The 23,471-nt window shown below is 41.7% G+C and overlaps 1 protein-coding gene across 2 annotated transcripts in view; it reads right to left on the reverse strand.

Moving 5' to 3' along the window:
* Window positions 1-2,343: 2,343 nt before the first annotated feature.
* Window positions 2,344-23,471, reverse strand: part of CLTRN (collectrin, amino acid transport regulator) — a 42,521-nt gene continuing 21,393 nt past the window's right edge. Inside the window, exons 4-6 of one of the 2 annotated variants that reach the window (XM_070291360.1) lie at window positions 18,932-19,045; window positions 14,260-14,454; window positions 2,344-3,137 (exon numbers count right to left, since the gene is read on the reverse strand). In XM_070291360.1, the coding sequence (XP_070147461.1) occupies window positions 2,981-3,137; window positions 14,260-14,454; window positions 18,932-19,045 (466 nt within the window). In that variant the 3' untranslated portion in view covers window positions 2,344-2,980. Of the gene's footprint in view, window positions 3,138-6,961; window positions 7,315-14,259; window positions 14,455-18,931; window positions 19,046-23,471 lie in introns of those variants that run through there. The other variant, XM_070291361.1, reaches the window with a different exon arrangement.

The following is a 23,471-nucleotide window of genomic DNA, read 5'->3' on the forward strand; positions in this document are numbered from 1 at the left end:
TGGTAATATAAATGTTTCAATGTTCCTCTTTCAATTCGTCCCAACCTCTCCTTCCCCACTACTGTGTCCACAAGTCTGTTTTCTATGTCTGCATCCTCATTGCTGCCTGCAAATAGGTTCATCAGTACCATCTTTCTAGATTCCATATATATGCATTAATATATGATACTTGTTTTTCTGAGTTACTTCACTCTGTATAATAGGCTCTAGGTTCATCCACCTCATTAGAACTGACTCAAATGTGTTCTTTTTAATGGCTGAGTAATATTCCACTGTATATATGTACCACAACATTTTTATCCATTCATCTGTCGATGGACATCTAGGTTGCTTGCATGTCCTAGGTATTGTAAATAGAGCTGTAATGAACATTGGGTTACATGCATCTTTTTCAGTTCTGGTTTTCTCAGGGTATATGCCCTGTAGTGGGATTCCTGGGTCATACGGTAGTTTTATTCCGTTTTTTAAGGACTCTACACACTGTTCTCCATAGTGGCTGTATCAATTTACATTCCCATCAACAGTGCAAGAGTGTTCCCTTTTCTCCACACCCTCTCCAGCATTTATTGTTTGTAGACTTTTTGATGGTGGCCATTCTGACCAGTGTGAGGTGATACCTCATTGTAGTTTTGATTTGCATTTCTCTGATAATGAGTGATGCTGAGCATCTTTTCATGTGTTTATTAGCCATCTGTTGCCGGGAGCCAGTGTGAGGAATCCCGCCCGTGACAAGGTCATGAGGAAGGAAGCTGACATACGCAAGGCGTGCTCAGACTTCAGGGGCCCCTCTGGAAGTTCCTAAGCATGTACCCCAACAAAAATCTGCTGGCTTTTGTCCTCTGCTTTTCCACTCTTCTGACATTTTCTGGAAAAAGTCAATTCAGGGCTTTAGTCTTCTGCATTTGAAAGAGTGTTTCAATCCAAATACTCCTCTGATGGCTTTCTAGCCTGCCTGCAGGACTCATACAGCTGCGCGTGTGATTGTTTGAGGCCTCCTGACCGCAGGAGGCACAGGAAGCTTAAAACATCCTAGGAATGTAGGGGCTTCCGAGGAGTCAAAATCTTTAAAATAGGACTGATTAAAGGTTTCATTTGTTGAGTCAATATTTGCTGCCAAATTTTCACATCCTTTATTTGTAGATATAGTTGGTATACAGAAAAACAAGTAGTAGACCTTGTATTAGCAACATTAGATCTTTGAGTTAAGTACCTTCTTTGTTATATCCCACTACACCTTTGTTCTATAGAGATGTAACTGTAATGCTTTAAGGAGATGCAGATTAAAGAAAAACACTTCAGGGGAAACAAAATTAACATTCATTAAGGAAGAGAGCCAAAAAGTGTTAACAAGCCTCTTGGCCAGAAGATAATGTAAATCACCTGAGACCTTTTGTATACAAAATGATGTATAGAAAGAGTCTGAGCTGCGAACGCTACATAGTTTTGTGTTACCTATTGATCTCTGTGTTTTATCAAAAGTATAAAAGGCCTTCTGAACAATAAAGGATGGGGCCAGTTTCTGGGGCCAGTTTCTGGGGCCAGCTTCTCGGGGCCAGCTTCTCGAACCAGTTTCTCGGACCAGTTTCTCGAACTAGTCTCTCGGCCTGGTTTCTTGGGGCTCTGGCTCCCCCCGTGTCTTTCTCTCTCTTTCTTCTTCTCTCTCTTTCCCTCTCTCTGCTCTTTACTTTAACTTCAGGCTGAATCTCCACCTGGGGCGCGGAGGCTCGCCAGGTCTACTTACTTGCCCTGGCTGTTAAGACCCGCACGAAAGGGAGCTTAAGGCGAGGCACCCTTAGATATTCAAGCGGGCGCCGGTGGCCCAACGTAGATGGTGCAAATTCCTTGTCTGGAATTTTATTGGTCTTCCGCGTAAACCAAGCTATTCAGCCCTCTTCCTCCACTTAATCTTCTTACTACACTATAGTTTCTTAATCTAATCTTACATTAATAAATAAACAAGCCTTTCCACGCCGACGCCGTCCACCCTTCGAATTCCCTGGATCCACCGGGGCTGGACCCTGGCAATCTGTATGTCTTCTTTGGAAAAAATGTTTGTTTTGGTCTTCAGCCCACTTTTTGATTGGGTTGTTTGTTTTTCTGGTATTGAGTTTTATGAGCTGCTTGTATATTTTAGAGATTAATCCTTTGTCAGTTGTTTCATTTGCTATTATTTTCTCTCATTCTGAGGGCAAAATCAAGTCTAAAAACTACAATCTTCAAGCAGGGATACACACAACAAAAGTAATTTATTTCTAGGACTGGTGAGTAGATTAAACATAACATAAAAATTAAACTTACTGTGTTCCACAGTGTGAAAACAAATTGCAGACCACAATCAGTCAGTTAATCAAAAAGAGATGATTAGTACTTTATTAAGTTAGCATAGACTGTACTTTTACAAACTGCAGAGCTGCCCTATTAGAGACTGATAGAAAAAATATAAGCAACTGTTGATATGATAACAGGATCAAGTTCCACCTTATATTTCAACACTCCCATTTTTATCCATCTAGTTTACAGTAATTGTTATTTTTCCTTATCTAGTCATATACAGAGTGATATGACATTTAAAAGGATCTACTTTCAATGATTTAGACACCATATTATAGGCATTCTCCACTGGAAAAATATTTTTTTCTTAGATCTTCAAAAGTGTGATATGCTGGCCTGACCTTATGACTAGAAATGCTTAAATACTAATATATTTTTTAAATCAATAACTGCAAATGCCACATGACTACACTTATATACTGTGTTGTCAGGGAATTATTCTAGAATATTTTGAATAGTCAGCAGCTTATGATTCCAATGGTCTTCATGGGTACAATTCATTGCCTTTTCATTTCATGCACATTCAAAATTCTTACAAAAGAAGAATGATGAAAACAAAATATATAGTCTTGCCTCGATAAACTGTGATGTTCAGCAGTTGCACAGACACAAGTGTTGAGTTTCGGGGGGAGGGTAAAACAGTAGCCCTTCAGAGAGGGGTGAGCCGCTCATCTTCTGTCACAAAAGCATCATTAATGTGACCTCCTTTCATGTCCAGGGGATCACAGGGGATGCCATTTTCAATCGTGATCACGTTTTCACACTTATCTTCAGTGTCTTCCATTTCAGATGGTCCTTTGTGCTTCCTAAATGCACATAAAAAGAATGATTGGGATCTAGATCTAGGAAGAGAAAGCATGGTCTTCTGTTCCAACATGGAGATCAGGAAAGGGAAGAGGAACCTTACAATGATTGGAAAAATGGGTGACACTGTGTATTTTCAAATAGATTTCAAGGATCATAAAAAGTTGATGAGGTGAAAAGATGGTATCAAGATCAGAAGTCTGCATGAATTATATATATACGAAAGAATATATATATTTATACAAATGAGTATGTTTGTATATATACATATATTCATATGTACATTCACACACACAGATTGCATGAAGGAATGCGAGGAAAATGTATAATCAGATTGAAATGAAATATCAAGAAGCAAACTCACATTACTTTGTAGAAGGATGTAATCATTATAAACTGCAGTTATCATTCCTTGCCTCTACTCATTACAAAATAGTTGCATTCATTTGTAAGTCAGGTTTTTGGAACTCAGAACACATTTTACTAATTACATTACAATTCATAGCTATAATCCCAGGTTATTTCAAAAGATTCAATTTAACAGGATAAATTTTTAAGTTACTCATTCTCAGACCCTTTGAAAACCCTGGTATCTCAACCCAAGTGGTAACCAGTCCCTTAATATTTCCCTGGGGTGTGGAAAAATATAGCCTTGAATTCAAAGATTCTTCCTGTCTTTTGTGAAGGCCATGACACTGAGCCAATTGTGCTTGATATCACAGAGGAAGGTGGAGAAGAGAGACATGAGTACGTCTAGGCAACCAGAGGGTAGAAGAGCTTCTCTGAGGATTATCATAGGTTGTTGGGGCACCATGGAGGCACGATGTTAGGCATGAGGCTTCCAGACCTGTTAAAGCTTCTCTTGTCCCAGAAATCTGTGGAAACTCCAAAGAGGCAGACCTGAGTGGATCACGTGGCTGGGATGGTGGACATTGCTGTGGTGACAGAATGGACTCCCACCACTATGAAAGTCCCTTGGAACCTCAGTTGAGTCTCCAGTGGGTGAGGAAGTGACGAAGATGCCCCAGTGATGATCAAGGTCTATCAGTCCTACACGATAGTTCATTTTCAAAGTGCTTTAAAGAACATGGTGAAGGCAGGCAGAGAAAAGAGAGAACGAGAGAGCTCTTGTTTACAAAATAATGACAACTATAATTAATGATGGTGGCTACACTAAACAACAGATTTTCAGTGTAGATCCAACAGCCTTTTATTGGAAGAACATGCCACCCAGGACTTCCATAGCTAGAGAGAAGTCAGTCCCTGCCTTCAGAGTTTCAGAGCACAGACTGATTTTCTTGTTAGTGGCTAATTAGCTGGTGACTCAAAGTTGAAGCCAATGCTCATTTATTATTCTGAAAATTCCAAGGCCCTTAGAACAAAGCCTGGCTAACAGTCCATCTTTTTACAACATGGTTCACTGGATATTTTTAAGCCCACTCTTGAGGCCTACTGCTCAGGAAAAGATTCCTTTCAAAATATTACTGCCCATTGACAATGCACCTGGTCACCCAAGAGCTCTGATGGAGATATATAACAAGATTAATGTTGTTCTTATGGCTGTTAACATAGCACCCATTCTTCAGTCCATGGTTCAAGGAGTAATTTAGACTTTCAAGTCATATTATTTGGGAAATACACTTCATCAGGCTAGAGCTGCCATAGTGTTTGCTCTGGTGGATCTGGGCATAGTCAGTCCAAACCTTCCGGGAAGGAGTCACCATTCTAGATTCCATTTAGAACATTTATGATTCATGGGAAGAAGTCCAAATATCAACATTCACAGGAATTTGGAAGAAGTTGATTCCAACTGTCAGGGATAACTTGGAGGGGTTCAAGGCTTAAGCGGAGGAAGCAGCTGCAGATGTGGTAGAAGAAGTGAGAGAACTAGAATTAAAAGTGGAGCCTGAGAATGTGACTGAATTGTTGCAATCCTGTGACAAAACTTTAACAGAATAAGAACGTGCTTTTTATGGATGAGCCAAAAATGTGGTTTCTTGAGATGGAATCTACTCTTAGTGAAATTGCTGTGAAGATGATGAAAAATCAACCAGGGATTTAAAATATTGCATAAACTTTGATAACGCAGCAACAGGGTTTCAAAGGATTAGCTCCAATTTTGAAAGCAGTTCTATTGTGGGTAAAATTGTAGCAAACAGCATTGCATGTTACAGACAAATGCATCATGAAAGAAGAGTCAATCAATGTGGAAAACTTTGCTGTGTTATTTTTAGAAATTACCCAGCCTTCAGCAACTACCACTCTGTTCAGTCAGCAGCCATCGACATTAAGGCAAGACCCTTCTCTAATAGAAAGGTTGTAATTTGCTGAAGGCTCGGATGATGGTTAGCATTTTTTATCTCCAAAATATTTTTAAATTAAGGTATGTACAGTGATTTTTTAAGACATTCTGCTATTGCACAGTTCATAGTTTACAGTATAATGTAAACATAGCTTTTAAATGCCCTGGGAAACCAAAAATGTCATGTGGATCACTTGATTGCAGTCTAATAAAGCCTGCTACATCTCTGAGGTATGCCTGTACTTTTTTCGTTACTTCTTTTGCCCATTTTCTGTCTGGATTTATGACAAATAGCCACTGGAAGGCCCCTAAGACCTACTTTCAGGTGTTTTACTCACAGGTTGCTTTATATTTAAATCCTCTTCCTGAACTACCTGATGATGCAGGAAGAGCAGAAGTCACTAACACTCAATTTTATTTTTCAGGAAAAAGAATTCATGTTTTTAGCAGAACATCAAATAGGAATGATCCAGGAAGATAAGTTTTATTATACTTAGAGCAATGCACAGGCAGTGAATCAGTTTATTACAGGACATACTGCGAAATGTGACAAAGGGCTGTATTACTGTTAGATAACCTTTGAGCTTCTTATCATGTCCATCAGCCAGCAAGTTACTGACTCTGCAGTTTGTGAAGGCTACAATGTTGAGACTCTGAACAACTGGATCTAAAGTCACAAAAGAATAATATGTGCATAATTTGCCATGAACACAGCTCTCATTTTGATACATTTCCAAGGCTATTTCGCTCAGAATCCTTTTGATGAAGAAATCCTTCTTCTAAAGAAGAGAAACTTGTTCTCATTCATCTACTTCTTCCTTTTTCGTTCTTTCCCATTCCTTTTGATGCCTGGTGGATCATTTTCCCTTTGTGACTGAGAGAGGGCAAGTTTCTTGCCATGATCTACAAGTGTCCTGCCCTCTGCAATTTTTCTTCTAATTCCATAAAAAACATTTTTTAATTGAAGAAACTGGCAAATGAACACTAGCAGTCATTACTTCTAAGACTACCACTGATTGCATTGCCACTTATTTTGGAATGCTCTATCCATTAAGATTTTTGTAATATGTGTTTCATACTTACATACACAAATTTCAAGGTAAAACTTGAATGTTAAAAACCTATTTATTGTTGTGAAGAAGTATTACTTACTCCAAGCCTGATGAAGAGCGATTTAGGGAGAAATTACATGACCTAGGGCTTTCCTGGTGGCTCAGATGGTAAAGAATCCGCCTGCAATTTGGGAGACCTGGGTTCAATTCCTGGTTTGGGAAGATCTCCTGCAGGAGAGCATGGCAATCCCCTCCAGTATTCTTGCCTGGAGAATCCCCATGGACAGTGGAGCCTGGCGGGCCACAGTCTATGGGCAAAGAACTGGACATGACTGAGTGACTAAGCACAGCACAGCATAGGCATTTTTTATGATAATTTATAAATATAAATTTGTCCCTAGGGTATCATTCCTACTGAACCATCACTTTTGTTTTTTAAAATCTATAAAAAGGGAGGGAAGGATGAGTGAACTTTGGCGTTTTTCTTTTTTATTGAGCACTTTCTGTTCACTTTAGGACAAGAACCGTGTCTCTTCCAGTGCATAACAGGCACTCAAAACATAGGTATCGAATGAGTGTTGGGTACTATGAATGGACATGATGTGCTCGATGGTTATAGAATGTCAGTTGCCTTTGCTTTTTGGACAACGTGGAGAGTGATAGGATATCCATGTCTACAGGAGGAGGGGCCAAAGAATTCTAGTCCTCTGGTAGGTGATTTCACCTGGCTGGAGGACCTTCTCATCACAGGAAATCGTACGTCCACCCAAAGTAGACTGATTGTTGATTGCTGATGCTTAGAATGGACAGTGGAGTATCTTCACCCTGAGGAAGTAAAAACACAGCAGCCTGTCCTTACCTGGGTCTCTGGGACTACAACCCGCCAAGTTTCATTCCCAGCATTGGGGCTGTAATGGCACATTTTGACCTTTGACGATAGCATGTACAATGGCAAAATAGTTTCAAGTGATTACAGTGAGATCTATGGTGTTGGAATGCTACTTGAATGTTATGAACTCCACCTATTTGAAATTAATAAACCAGTCCAGGTTTGATGCATGATACTGGATACTTGGGGCTGGTGCACTGAGATGACCCAGAGGGATGATACGGAGAGGGAGGTGGGAGGGGGGTTCAGAATGGGGAACACGTGTACACCCGTGGTGGATTCATGTTGATGTATGGCAAAACCAATACAATATTGTAAAGTAATTAGCCTCCAATTAAAATAAATAAATTTAAATTAAAAAAAAAACTATCAGTGAAGCCTGGCAAAAATCTATACCACTTGTAGTTCGTAAGGTATGAAAATGAGTATTTTCCTCCATCCATTTGAAAAAATAACTCTTCAAGAAATACAAGAAATATCACATGTGTGTATTTCCCTCCTCCCTTCCTCTTTTCCTTCTTTCCCTCTTTTTTCTCTTTCTTCTGGTAGATCCTATTCAAAATCTGCCTTGAGTTACTGTCTGAGTAACTTTGCATAGAGCATCCATCCATCCATCCATCCAATTGTTTATCACCCAGTTACTCTCTAATCATCTATCCATCCACCCACACATCCATCCATCTATTAGTTTATTATCCAGCCAGCCAGTCATTGATCTGCATCCATTGATATATCCATTTATCTGTCTCTCTCGCCAGCCAGACACTCATGTCTGTCCATCCATTTCTAAGCATATTGGTGGAGTGTCTATTTTGTGCTGAATTCAGTTCAACTGTTTTTACAAAATGTCTTTTAATTTGTGTCTGACTAGTTCCTCCTGAGAGATTCGGGTTAAAAAAAATGGTGATGGAGCTGGGCAGGAACAGACAACACAGAATTTTGTTCTTTAAAAATGTATCTTCTCAGTGCATCATATCTGGACGCACTTGTCATTTTGTGTCATTGTTGGTGATATTCACCAAACTTCTCCATTTACAAAATACAAATATCTCTGTATAATCAGTACATTGCTCATAGGAGAGACCTGAGAGTATCCTGAGATCCTGTGAGTATCCTATTCTCTAATCAACTTCTACTCAGTGATAGTATCCATTGAGAAGCCTCTGCAGAATCAATTATTATTATATGGTGATTTTCTGTTTCTGTTACACCTATCCAGACCACTGAAACATTCTCCACATCAGCAATAAAGCTGTTTCACTTTCTTATCATTTCTGTATTCACTGAATTAGCACTTTTTATTTCCTTCAAGAACTTTTCCCTCACATTCACAACTTGGCTAACTGATTGGTGTAAGAGGCCTAGCTTTCAGCCTGTCTCAGCTTTCAACATGCTTTCCTCACTAAGCTCAATCATTTCTAGCTTTTGATTTAAAGTGAGATACATGACTCTTTCACTTGAACACTTAGAAGCCACTGTAGGGTTATTAGCCTGATTTCAATATTCTTGTCTCAGGAAATAGAAAGGCCTGAGGAGAGGGAGAGAGATTGTAAAAGCTGGTCGGTGGAGCAGTCAGAACACACAATATTCACCATTAAGTTTGCCATCTTATATGGGCATGGTCTATGGAGCTCACACCCTAAATTCCAACAGTAACATCAAAGATCACTGATCACAGATCACCATAACAAATAAAAAAATAATGAAAATGACTGACACATTGCAAGAATTACCAAATGTGACAGAGACACAAAGTGAACAAATGCTATTGGAAAAATATTGCTGATAGACTTGCTTGATGCAGGCTGCCATAAAACTTCAACTTGTAAAAAAAACATGCAATAAAGTGAAGCATAAGAAAAGGAGGTCTGCTTGTATTGGGTGGCCCACGTGGCGAAGTGGTGTTGAGTTTGCTCAAGATAAACTAGTGGCAGCTAAAACCAGAAAGAGTATTTCTGTCTCCCTTCAAACAAGATAAGGTTGAAAAGCCAAGGCTCAAGAACAGCTAGATAAACAAAAAAGGATACACAAATATGATTTCAAAACGGGCCAGAGTTAATGATTGGGGAATCGCAATTGTCGTCTAATCAGTGTAGACGAGCCCTGGGGAAACTGCAGCATTGCTGGAACAATTTTAGTGCGCGCTGCAGCACAGTGAGACTGGTGGGCTTTGGCACCAAGGACATCTGGTTTAAATACTAGAATTGTTACATTCTAACAATATGTGTGTAGGCAGGTCTCTTTTTCTCTGCCATGTGATAGCAAAAACAATAAGAATTAGTGTCTATTACACTGAAGACTGCTTTGTATACATCATCTTATCTAATTCCTCCTGTAATACTATGTAGATTTTATTATCATCTGTTTTTGAAAGAAAGAACTAAGACTCAAACATGGAGAGCAACTTGTCTTTCAGAACGGACTGGTGAAAGGCGTGGACCTGGAACTTACTTCATCTTCCCACACTTAGCTCAAAACACATATTTCATTCCTATGGAATGTGTACATTTAAGATTAGCAAAGTAAAACAATTATCAGCTCTAACATTTCTCAGTTCATTTATATTTCTATTTTCAAGACAGTTCACTCATTTCACTGAGACTTTATAAGAACATGAAGTTTCAATATGTGAAAACGTTGGCTGAACCCCAGTCTCTTACGTGAAAAAATTCATACAAACCCAAATGCACTTTTCTTTACTATTGACCTTATGGGAAGAGAAATAAAACCAGAAGGAAATCAAATGAATTTACTAGCGACTCTAGTCAACTGTGACCATTAGCCAGTGTTCAATGTCCTGAGTCCTCGACCTGGCTTTGTTACAAGTACAAGATTATCATCTCCTTATAGGCAAGGGCCACCCATGTTATCTCTGTACATCTCTTCCACAATACATTCTAGAGTTCCTGTCACAGAATGCATGGTCAATAAAGGAATGGAATAAGATATTTTTACCTCCCTGGGCCTCGCAGCATCTGAGAAGTGGATACAGATCATTGTTTAAGGTCCCTTTCTAAGATAACAACATTACAACAGTCCATTTATATAAAAGATTCATGAATCACTTCTACTATATACATACAAGAGTGCTGTGTCTGTGACTTTCCTTTTATAGCCCATAATGCCAGGTTGCATAGAATTAGCACTCTGTAACTGCTTGTTGATGGTGATGCTTCTTTACATTGATATAGCATTCCCCAGTGTCTAAAGCACTTGTGTGTATTCTCTAATTTTGTCTTCCCAACAGCATAACTATTTAAGAAAATACTATCCTCAGTTTCTGTATGTAACTGCATCAAGGCACTCAGCCAATAAATGCTAGGGCCTAAGACTGGGACCCAAAACCAAGAGTATCGATCCAGTGGTTTTCAACTAAAACACACATCACATCATCAGCTTCATCATCATTACCATGATCACATCATTCCCACCATTAAAGCCATCACTATCACCACCATCATCCACCATCACTGTCACCACCATCATCATCACCATTATCAAAGCTGACCAAAGAGCAAAATACCCACTTCCAGCCTGGGGCTAGACACAGATCTAGTACAGATGTCACTGTCAAGTATATGCAGTTTGTCTTAGTTGCCTTTCCACCTACCCACTTCCTAATCGTTCTCTAAAAGAAACAAATCGCTTTTCTAACTCTTCCTTCCACAAACCTCTTATTTCACAAAATGCAATTCTCAACTAGATGGTAATGGAGAAAGGAAGCAATCTCCTCAAATTTACTTCCCGAAGAGGCAGCAGTTGTGATGACATGCTGAAACCTGCTGGCTCAGGCTTGCAAGAGGAGACTGTTAAATATTCAGAAATTTCAGACTGGATAGGAAATCAGCCAATGCTATGAATCAGGGTATTGTTTTTTTTTTAGAGAGAAAGTTGATTAGCCAGTTCACCACTACTACAGTAAACAGCTGACCTAACAAGACCTCTTGCTTTTTAAAATAGGTGTTTGTTAACTAAAAAAATCTCAAGCAATAGGCCAATGAACTGGAGAAGCTTCTGCACTACTGTGGCAATATCTGGATGGAAAAGTGATCTTTTCCAGCATTCTTTAATCACAGAAATGGGTTAAGCTCATCTTGGATCATAATTACTATTTATTTAGTACCTATTATACTTTATACACATTTCTCTCACCCAATCTTCACGGAAGCCCTGTGAGACATTACCTCCCTCATACAGATGGAGAAATTTGATGATGCAACAAACTGCGCTCAGCTAACAGGTATAGCTAGTATTTGAGTTCACCTAATTTGGGCCACAGTGACTGCACACTTTCCACCCAGAGGTTCTGAACCATCAGTGGAATGCTGTTATTGACACGGCCAACAGAAGAGTTAAAGCTTCACCGGAGAGTTTCCCCAAAGGTAACTTAAAAGACGTACAGGTCTTAGATGACACTGGCACTCTTCTCTGTAGAAGTAGAAGGGTGATTCAGATGACCCTGTGGCCCCTCCTGATCTTCTAGGTTTAAGGTGTTCTGTCACACAAACTGTGTTCATTACCATCTAGCCTGTCGATTGCATTCTTGAACAAATCTGTGTCTTCCTCAACACTAAAGGCTTTTGAGGGCAATGTCTATCTTTTCAACAAATAGACAAAACTTTCATCACAAAGATCAGAGCTCCTCCCACTTCAAACTGCACCCTCTCCCCACTTTTGAAGCAATACTTTTCCCAAGAGAAACCCAGCAAAATTTTCCCATATCAAGTGGAAAACCTAACAAATCAATTCTTCTTCAGAAGGTTATCATGACTGTCCTGTCTCTATTTGCTGATTATTGATGCTCTCCAGGTTGACACAGGAGATTTGTCCATCTGTTTCCCTGGTTTGAACATGAACTAAGTTTGTGAAGGCAAGCTTGTAGCAACAGGCTCACTTCTCCCAAGCAACAGATTATGATGCTACACGCCCAATTATTATCTTACTGGAGAGTTTGCTCAGAAGGAAGATAGCTGATCCCAGTACAAATGAACTGAAAGACCAGCAACAGCAGGATAATGAAATAACACTGAGAGCTAACACTTACTCAGCACTTGCTGTGTGCCAGGCGCTCGTTCGAGAATGCTACTCTATTAACGTTTCATTCCAACAAATTAATTCTTTCTAACACACCTCACTGTCCCTCGAGCAAAGTTATCTACGCACAGATAGTAAAGAAACATTTAACCAACTTGACTCCAGCACCACAAACCATGTCTTCCTCAGCTTGGCTTCCCTGACTCATTGCCTGTGCTTCCTGATAGCCATACAGTTAATGCATTACATCCCAGAGCAGAGTCCAGCCAATAAACAATTTGAATCCAAGCAGTCCAACTCCAAAGCCCATTCTTCCACCAGCTACACCATAGCATACTAGTGAGGAAATTGGGAAACAAGGGGATGAAGTGAATTCATGAAGGTTACAACTGCTAGAAAGCACGGAATCCTAGCATTTCCGGATTAATATAAAACTTAAAGCTATTAAACACAGGCACGCAAATATCAGAACAGAATTTTTCTAATATTCTAGAAAGCAAAAGAAAACTAATTAATAATTTGGATCAAGTCTCTCAGCATTGCATGTCATGCCAAGAGCAGGAAAATCAACCAATTACAACTTGATCTTAATCCTAAGTTTAATTCAGGGACTAGACATAGATCACATTCATTCCATAGCATTTCACTGATCATTTGTGAAAAAAAATTGCAAAGCCACAAATTCAAAATGATTACCTTCTGCTAATAACCAGCGTGAACCATATGGAAAGCGGAAAATCTCAGCAGAAACATTTACTTGAACACAAACTTGGCCAAACACAACCTGCATGTCCCATGTGGGCACCAACGCTTTTGAAAACCAATGTGTGTGCCTGTGATGCCCACTTCACAGAATTCCCCTTCCTTGGTGTCAGAAGGGAAGGTTTAGGAGCATCAAAGTAGAGCTGAGGACTCTCTCCACTTACCCTCTGAATCAGAGGTGCTTGTACACAAGATTATTTTCTCCTTGCATTGTGAAAGCTTTGTTTCCTCCCTACCTTAGTAACTCTTTCACCAGTCTGAAATTCTCTCTGGAAGTAATATCAATAAATTAGTGACCAAAGCTTGCATGTGCCCCAGAATTCAGCTAAATGAACTCCATGAGTGGTAATCGAAATGTAAGTAGTTAAATTGGAAGCCCTCAAAAAAGTGAATTACCTGCATATTCATTAAAACATATCTCTTTCAATTGTACATCAACTGTTTCCATTAAAAGAATGCATCTCCTTCAGAGAATGAACTTTAGTGGCTCTGTGTAGAGCAAAGGAACCTACGTGTTCAACAAGTGTTCCAGGTGATTCTGATACAGGGAGATGATTCAAAGGCCACTGTGAAGAACATGGGTCTACATGAAATCACATGACTCGAGGGAAGAGCATCCAAAGGGAGGGAATGTAAAGACATCACAAAGTATCTGGTACAAGATGGTGGCTATAGGTACTGGAAGAGGCAGGCCAGGGAGGGTAGGAAAACAACGGTGGAACTAGTATGGAGGGGGGTGAAAACCAAAGTTTAACTCTGCCTATCCGAGAAGCCTGCAAGCTGTGTATATCCAGTGTAAAAAATCATAACCCAGACGTTAAAAACAACTCTAGATAAGAAACATTCACATGGTGTAGAAAAGAAAGAAAGATGGCAATAGAAGTAGTCATAGTCAAGTAAGGGACTCTGGACTCCAAAAAGTGTCCAAAAACAAAAGCGTAAGTGATATTTTGAAAACTGCCCATTTTTTCAGTTTATAATATAAGGGATTCACTTCAGGTAGGGGAAAATCCTCTCCTTATTTTTCCAAGTCATGAGGAAACAGGAAAATGCTCTTTCAATGTCTCCCTTTATAAATATCTTACCTTCTATGTTGCTGGATTCCCGATAAAATCAATAGCATGGTTGCCACAAGGACGATGCAGAATATCACACCAAATATAATAATCCAGATGGGCACAGATGGGTCAGTAGGTGGTGCAAGAGTGGAAGGAATTCTTAAAAATTCCAGAGTCTGGTCATTCAAAAAGAAGGCATTGTTGATCCGGTTTCTATTCATCCTAAAATACAAGGATGATTAAAAACAAGAGAGAAGAAACATTAGAAACCAAAGGTAGAGCCCTGTGTCCCCGGGATTACCACCCCCTCTATAAACAGAGCATCTCCCCAGCAGAAGACTTCAGGTCGAACAGTCTGATGAGGGCAACCATGCTGTGGTTTTCTGCTCTAAGTGGTGGTGCTGGCTGCCAGAGAGGTGCTTGTCTATGCACCACTGCCCTCCATTGTCATGAATGTTCTAGAAGTCACACGAAGTCCTGAGTTTTGAGCTCTGCCCACCACATTTTATTTCCTGAGAGGTAGCATCTAGCTTAAAATGAGGGAACTCTATTTAGGTGGCTGACATAAATACCAACAGCCTGAAAACACAAACTAATATGTAAAAAGTGGATGATAAACATAAGAATAAAAGGAAATCAGGAGCAGAAAGAAAACATGAAGCCAGGAGGAGCTGCTAATCCATCAATTTGATCGTTTTTCTTTTTTTCCATTCAATTCAACAAACAATTGCTGAAAACGTACTAAGTACCAGATCCTCTGCTAGGTGCTACAGATACAAATGGTAAAAAAAAAAAAACCAAGTAGCTTACAGCCTAGAACAACAGCCCACCAGTCCCTCCACAATCATAGTGCAGTACAAAAAGTTCTATGAAAGAGGTAAAAATAGGCACTGAGGGAATACAGCAGAGGTGTCATCATAGTAAGAAGTCAGTGCTGGTTTCCTAGGAAGACAAGTTTTGAGCTGTGCTTCGAGGGACAAGTAGGAATACTTCAGCCCCAAAGAACTCACTTCAGACCTGTAGTCAGCACAGGAACTGGAGACCCGGTATAGAGTATGATTTGTTTCGTCAACTGCAAGTAGTTCCATATGACTAAAGTAAATGGTGCTTTAGGAGCAAAAGTTTAGAAAAACACGAAGGTAAATGTATTACGTTCCCTGGGGGAAATCTGCATTTTGGGTGGTGGTAGCAGTCAGGGAGGGGTTGGTAGCAAAAACTTATTTCACTATAACTAAATTTCTAGCTGGAATTTGCAAATTAGGTCAATTTCTTGGAGACACTGTATGGTCTTTTTTGAATTTACACTAAACGAGCTGATTTCAGCAACCTCTAGAGCAGAACTGAAAATCAGAATATGTGAAACTTAGGTGATGTCAAATTTTCTAGGAGCTGCATTAAAAATATAGTAATAGGCAAAACTGACTTTAATATAATATATATTTGCCCAATATATCCAAGAAAGTATGATTTCAACGTATAATCAAGAGTAAGTTGGTTCACATTTTATTCTGGGCACAGTCCTTGAAATTCAGTGTGTACTTGACAGAGCATATCTAATCTTGGATTAGAGACATTTTGAGGTCTTGGGAGCCACTTGTGGCTGCTGAGTTCTGTACTGGACAGTGCACATCTTGAACCTGAGAGTAATAGCTTCAGAATCTCTGCAGACCAGTACCAGGGTGCCAGGAAAGACCACCCTTAGTAAACGAAAGTCTACAGGGAGGCAAGATTACTCACATGAAGGAGAATCCTAGACAGGTAATCTGCAGCACAGGACAATCTCAGTGCAATTTTTGTCAAATGATGGAATGGTTTCTTTTTTTGTAACCTAATTTCGATAATACAAAACTTTTCACAAAATGATGAGCCCCCTACCAACAGATAACAGTAAAATGAAAAGTTGCTCTGTGTTCCCATTCTGTCTACTTTGTTGCTTAGCAGTCAGGCTGATCAGAAGTTCCAGTTCAATACACACTGTATCTCCATTTACCACTGAAACCCCCAATAGGCGTCAATCACCATGGATACTTTCTATTCAAAATTGGCATTGAATAAGGCCAGGTCCTCAAAACAGACCAAAAGCAGACATCTTGGAACTGATCTTTCATCCCCCACCTAATTCCATAGGTGTGGATACTCTAGTAGAGCAGGGGAAAAACAAATCACTGGATGCGAAGGCAGCGTGCCTGTGTTCAAGTCGTCACTCTATTTTTCTCACAAGGTGACCTGGGAAAATCAGTTTACCTCCCTGAGCCTCAATTTTCTCATTTATAAAGCAGGGATAATAATAACTACTCAGAAATGACTGGTGTTGATACTAAAAGCCAAAGATGCATCAGAATATGCCACGTGAACCAGAAAATACTAAGCAAGCACTGGGTCAAACTAGTATCATTTTGCCCGATGACATAGATTCTTCAGCCTTGAAATTCCTATTAGCTGCTTCCAGGTACCATGTCCTTTCTTTTCACTCTGTCCTGCCCTCCTGGTATTGTTTCCTTTAATTTCATACACTCCTCATGAGCCCTATCCATACCCTGACATCAATTCCCATTCTACTGGCCATCAACCACCAAACAGCCCTTCCTACTGGGGCCTTTGAAACAGACATTTTGTTGGGAACATATTCATCTCCATCCTCCACCTTCAGCCTAAGCACTCACTCCTCCCCCCACAATAACTGAAGCCTGGTTTAAGCACAGTGCCATTTTCCTTGTAGTCCTCCCTGATCACAGGGCTTGAATAAAATCCCCTTTCTCACAAAATACAGTATTCCTAATTTTACTTCCTAAGTAGTGGCTCTCAGCAGTATTCTTAGTGGCAAAAGTGCAGAAACAATTTAATTCAAACCTTCTTCTTAAACCATTTCCCACTGGTACAGAGCCGCAATGCCTTCACTTCAGCAAGGGAAACAGATGATTGTTGGCACAAAAACATTTGGCATTCCATTATACACATATTGCCTTAAATGGTAACATTTTACAAAGAGCAAATGAGTTCTTTCACTAGATATAATGAGAAAAATGTGCATTTCAATAACCTGTAAATCCCTTTGTAAGGAGGGTGAACTTTGTTTCAATCTTTCTTTCTCAGGATAGAGATTATATTGGGAATTCATTCTCTAGCTGAGCCACAAGGGAAGCCCAAAGTCTTTGACAGTATTTATTTTTCATTTATATGAGAGTGAAGATTTTATGTTTTTTTCCCAGAAAGCATGTTTTAAAGGTAAGGACTGTACATTAATTCAAGAAGGTAAATCCTTAGAAACCCAAGAAATGTGTATCTTCAACACCAATCATGTGTGGGATTTGAAGTTCCGACACACATAAATTGCACACTAATTGAAATAAAAACTGCATCCTCTCCTTCCGTGCAGAAAGGAATATATTTCACTTCTGAAAGTTTATTCTGATCCCAAGGAGTGGAGGAGGGGAACTGTCAGAAAAAAATGGATAAAACTTCAAATGGGTGAAAAATATGACTGAGTGTCTGGCCAGTCTGCCCTTCTGAACAATTTCCACCTTTTACTGTCTTTGAGTTATTTTTCAGATTTGTAAGTTGAGAAAACTAATATAATATAAATGATACTTGTCCACAGAAAATCAGGTGAATTGTGTCTGGTGGAGCACTGCCAATGGATAGACTGGCGGCTCTTTTAGTAAATAAACACCACAAATCTTCAATTCCTATATTTGCATGCTGCCTTGAAGTCTCCATTAAAATGGTTTTAATATCTTACTAGTTTCCTCATTAACTTATAAGATAATAAAATCTTTGATGAAAGTGAAAGTGAAAGTCACTCGGTGGTGTCGACTCTTTGTGACATCACGGATATACAGTCCATGGAATTCTCCAGGCCAAAATACTGGAATGGGTAGCCACTGCCTTCTTCAAGGGATCTTCCCAACCCAGGGATCGAACCCAGGTCTCCCACATTGCAGGTGGATTCTTTACCACCTGAGCCACCGGGAAAGCCCAAATTCTTTGATAGCATTTATTTTTCATTTATATAAGAGTCAAGATTTTACCTTTTTCTTACCCCAAAAAGTATGCTTTAAAGGTAAGGACTGTACATTAACTCAAGAAGGTAAGTCCTTAGAAACCCAAGAAATGTGAATATTTTTCTTGACTTCTAAATAAAAGTCAAAGGTATGACTTGCCCCTCAAAATGCTTTGCATTTAATCTACTCAACAACTCCCAGAGGAGAGTACCATAATTCTTTCTGTTTTATAGATGATAAGAGGAAAGCAAAAAGGGGGGAAGTAACTTGTCTGTATTCTAATAGCTACCAAGAGGCAAAACGACGACGATTCAAAACCTGAGCATTCAGGCTCAAGAATGCATGTGATGAACCATCACACAATAGCGCCTTTCAGGGTGTTCTTGCCAAAGGAAGACAGAACGAAACCACCTTAGCTAATGTTAACGCAGAGCTTCTCAACCACAGCACGACTGACACTGGGGGTTGAACAGTTCTTTGCTGGGAAGTGCTGTCCTGGGCACTGGAGGATGATAACTAGCATCCCGAACCTCTGCCCACTCCATGCTGGTGGCCTCTGGCCCACCACAGCAAAATCACTGACATCTTAATCAACAAATCATTGTGAAGCGGAGAGAGAAGTCTTCAAAATCTATGAAAACAGCTGAATTAATCAACAAGTTGATTTACCAGGAGAAGGCATACTTAGCAGTGATTACCTGATGGCTGACTGTACCTCAACAGCAGGAAGGGTGTGATTTCTTGAAGGATCAGTAACTACAAACCAGAACGACACCCGCTGTGTTACATTGCAAAGCAGGACATGGGAAATTCTGCAGATGATGAGAAGAAAATAAAAACACATTATAAGCAAAAAATAACAAATTGCATTGTAATTCCACTTCAGTGTTACAAGTACCTTAAGAGGTATCTAAGGTATGAATTAACTCATTTCTACTATTATGAAGACATGTCTCAATTAACAATAAAATAATATAGGAAATTTCCTTTATTTCAAAATCATAGGCTTGGGGATCATTCTTAAATAAGAAATTTAACCAAGAGTAAAACAAACCCAAAAACCAAAAGGAATGACTCAGTGGAAGGCGGCAGGAATTGCAACCTCCACTACCTGTTAGGTGACAGCATCCGTTTCCTCAACACTTGGCCTGGCCTCCCTAATACTGAAGTCTTTTCTGTTTCCTCATCAAGATCTTTCTAGTGTCCTCCTCATTCAGCCTTCCACCTCTCAGAACCAGACAAATCTGCTGATCCACTACTTGCTGCCTCTCTTGGCCTCTGTCTCTGCCCCTCTCTCACTTCAGTATTGGGGTCAGCCCAGTAACAGATCTCTGGACTGAAGTGCTCTAATCTTTGCAAGCAGGCTTTGAACACTGTTTTTGTAGGTATCAGCTTCCAAGTGTAAACTGGAAATGTGCCTCACTCTACCCTGTATACCTGGATCATTTCTTCTTTCACAAGAAAGAAAGGGCATTGTTCTTTAGATTAGAGACAATCTATATATGAATGGATGAAATGTATGAAGGTAGAAAATTACAGGAGAGTGCACACTAAACCAATATTGTCTGGGTTAAGAAATGAATCCTGAATGACTTTCTCCAGTCCTTAAAAATAAAATTTCCAAAAGTGACATTAGCAACCATTCTAGAAGAAACACAGCCTCTGTGGATACAAGGAAATTCACTCCTTTCCCTTAAAGGAGCATTCAAGTGAATTGTGTTCATTTTTACATACTGAAAGAGAATGCCCTTCTGTCAATTTTCTGTAGTTTTCAAGACCTGGTACAGATTATGTCTTTGTTGCCTAAACCTGGTCTCTGTTCAACAGTGCCGAACAGAAACACAGAGAGAGTTTTGGGTGAAGTATACAAGAGTAGCTTTTACTGCTTTCCCAGGCAAAGGGGGCCACAGTGGGCTAATGCCCTAAAGATTGTGTGACCCACTCTGAACAGAGTAGTGAGGAGTTTTATAGTTTTCAAGGAGCAGGGTATGATCACCTCGTGAACAATTCTTGGATTGGTCGCATCAAGGTAAAGTTTCAAGCATCATTAGTTTTCAATTTCAACCAGTCTAGGATCTGCGTTCTTGTGGTCAGCAGTTTTCTTCAACTGGAGGGAGTTGTGCTCTTGCCAGGTCAGTCATTCAGTCATGTCTGATTCCGGGATCCCATGGACTGCAGTCCATCATGCTCCTCTGTCCATGGGATTTCCCAGGCAAGAATGCTGGAGTGGTTTGCCATTCCCTTCTGCAGGGGACCTTCCTAATGCAGGGATGGAACCTGGGTTTCCCACATCTCCTACATTGGCAGGCAGATTTTTTTTTTATACCACTGAGACACCCAGGAAGCCCTAAGGGGTGGGGGGGTCAGCTTCCTGTGAAAACAACTTAGGAATGTGTTTCAGGCCTTTATCTGTATCTTTCAGGAACTTGGAGTCAAATGATTCTGCTATGTAGCCGAATTACAGTCTAAACTGCTACTAGTTCCCTAGCCCAAAAGCTATTCTTTGTTTCTGTATTTTCACATTGCCCAATCATTATCTTTTCAGTCACTGTTTTACTTCAAAAGACAAGAATACAAAAACTTGTACACTGTTTCATTTTTGTCCCTTCAAATATAAAGCACAAAGATTTCAGGCACTCCTAGGCTGATCTGCCCAGAGCCAAGATCCAGAGCCTGCAGCGGTAGCTTGGAGGAACCAATCTGCTCAGAGGGCAGGGGCAGCCACTGAGGTCCTGCGTCCGGGGGCACAATTCTAGTGTGGGCAGGACCCCGAGCCCAGAGGACCCTGAGGTGCCAGCGCCACACACGCCAGCCTGTAGCCCGACGCCAACGGTTGCCTGAGCCTCTTGCGCTTCACGTCTGCTGACCTCGGACTCCTAGAAGACAAAGCAGCTTGAAGATCCGACCCCACGGCCGGCCAGCATGGGCAGCTTCTTGAGCAGGTACCTGGGCTGGTGGCTGGGCACAGACAAGGCCGCGCAGCCTGGGTTCCCAGGGCCCTCTCGCCTCCCGCTGGGCCGGGGCCCAGGCCAAGTCCTGTTGGTCCGCCGTGCGCCCCGGGGCCGCAGCAGCCGGCTCCAGGGCAACTCGCCCACCTTGTACCGTAGTCCAACTTGCAGGGCCTTGGTGTACCAGGCCTGGAGGCCCTTTCCCAGCTGGCTGCTCCTCCACCACTTCAAGGGGCTGCGCTTTTCCCGCCATCGCAAGACTTCCAGGAAGACTCGCCCGCAGAACCGCCGCCACCGCCGCACCAGACGGAGCCTGGTGACTGTCCAGATCACCCTCCCTGAGCGCACGGGCAGCGTCTACACGTGCCTGCCCCGCCTGGAGCAACCGGACGTCTGTGCCAATGAGACCGGACTGAGAACCCTCACTCGATGCCAGAAAGAAGAAAGGAGCTTTGACGAGCCTCACTTGTTTGACTGTTCTGAGACCATGAGACCGAGGCAGAGCCCGGAGCCCAGGCTGTCGGCCTTCCAGCCCGTGTGTAGGAACGGAGTGGTCCCTGCCTTTGTGCCCAAGCCAGGGCCTCTGAGAAGCAGCTTCTGCTGCGGGTTCAACAGCATCTAAGAAGCAGATTTCTGGCCCTGCCTGAGCCTTTCCTGCCTGCAGCCCACCCTGCTCCAAGGCCAGCACCCCCCACCCCCTACTCCCCCCATCTGCCACCCCCAACCTCCAGGGCAGAGTCACAGAGCCTCCCTGCAGAGATGAGAGCAGACCAGCACTCTGTCCTGGGCCTCCTGCAGCCTGATGTCCCCCTCTGTCCAGAGAGTCAGGGACCGGACACCACCTCCCCATGAAACTCCCACCCACAGTTCTTTTTACCCAGCTGAGCCCTGCTCTACCCCTGCCTGAGTCACATATACAGCCAAGCCACCTCCCTCCACCCCAGCCAGCACACCAGCCCAGCCCCTGAGCCACCCCGCCACGCTGCAGAGCCCACACTGAGGGGGCACCGCTAATTCCCAAGCCTTCACTCCTTCCTGCCTTTTCCCCCAAGAAGACCCTTCTCAGGAAGGTGAGCTTTTCCCTCTATAACCTTTATAGAGCTTAAAGGTTGTTCTTCTTTTACATAATAATAAAAAGTTTCATTATTACTATGAGGATTGTCACTGTCTTCCTTTCAAAGATTCAAATATTAGGATTTTATCCACAGTATGTTTTCTCCACCTTGGCTCTGTTGGGCCAGACAATTCTCTGTGGGGTGCAGACCTCGGCATCACAGGGTTTTAGCAGAAACCCTGGTTTCTCCCCTCTGGGTATTCCTGGTGGCTGAGTTGGTAAAGAATCTGCCTGCAATGTGGGAGACCTGGGTTCAATTCCTGAGTTCAAAAGATCCGCTGGAGAAAGGAACAGCTACCCACTCCAGTATTCTGGCCTGGAGAATTTCATGGACAGAGGAGCCTGGCAGGCTACAGTCCATGCGGTCGCGAGGAGTTGGACACGACTGAGCGACTTTCACTCATTCTCTGGTACCTCTCCTCTAGGTGACAGCACATAACCTCCTTTGAAAATCACACCTGTCTCCAGTCACTGCCAGATGTTGCCGGGGGAGGAGGAGAGGGGGGTCGGTGCAGAATGACACTGGTGGAGAATCACTGAGGGACAGTGACCTCTGCTGGCAGGAACTGTCAAGCCTGGTCTCCCAACACATGCCATTTTCTAAAACACAGAGATGAACAAAATGAAATGGTGTGTGCTTGACAATGACATATCCCCCAATTTTAGAATGCTTGGGGTGCTAATGACTCATGTATTGAGCCTTATTAACAGGGGACCCCGGTTCAATCCCTGGGTCGGGAAGATCCCCTGGAGGAAGACATGGCAACCCAGTCTAGATTTCTTGCCTGAGAATCCCCATGGACAGAGGAGCCTGGCGGGTGACAGTCCATGCAGTGGCAAAGAGTCGGACACGACTAAGCACAGAGCACATAACAATCAGACAATGCAATTTTTAAAAAGGAGCTACTCATTTAACATCTTCAGGTTGGCAAACTCAAAAAGGTGACTAATACCAAATGCTGGGCAGGATGCAGAGAATTGGAATCTCAAGCAGTGCTGTGGGCATCAATGGGTCCAGCCCTTCTGAAGCAGCATTTGGAAGTTTTTCCTTGAACACAGTGGGGCCACCAGAAACACTCTTCCACCCACTCACATCCCCCCCACAGACACACACAGATGGTGAGGTGGTTCCTGCCAGCCCCCTTAGTCAGCTGAGAGAACTGAAAGAACCTAAAC

Source organism: Ovis canadensis, chromosome X, assembly GCF_042477335.2.
Source record: "Ovis canadensis isolate MfBH-ARS-UI-01 breed Bighorn chromosome X, ARS-UI_OviCan_v2, whole genome shotgun sequence".
NCBI classification, from domain to species: domain Eukaryota; kingdom Metazoa; phylum Chordata; class Mammalia; order Artiodactyla; family Bovidae; genus Ovis; species Ovis canadensis.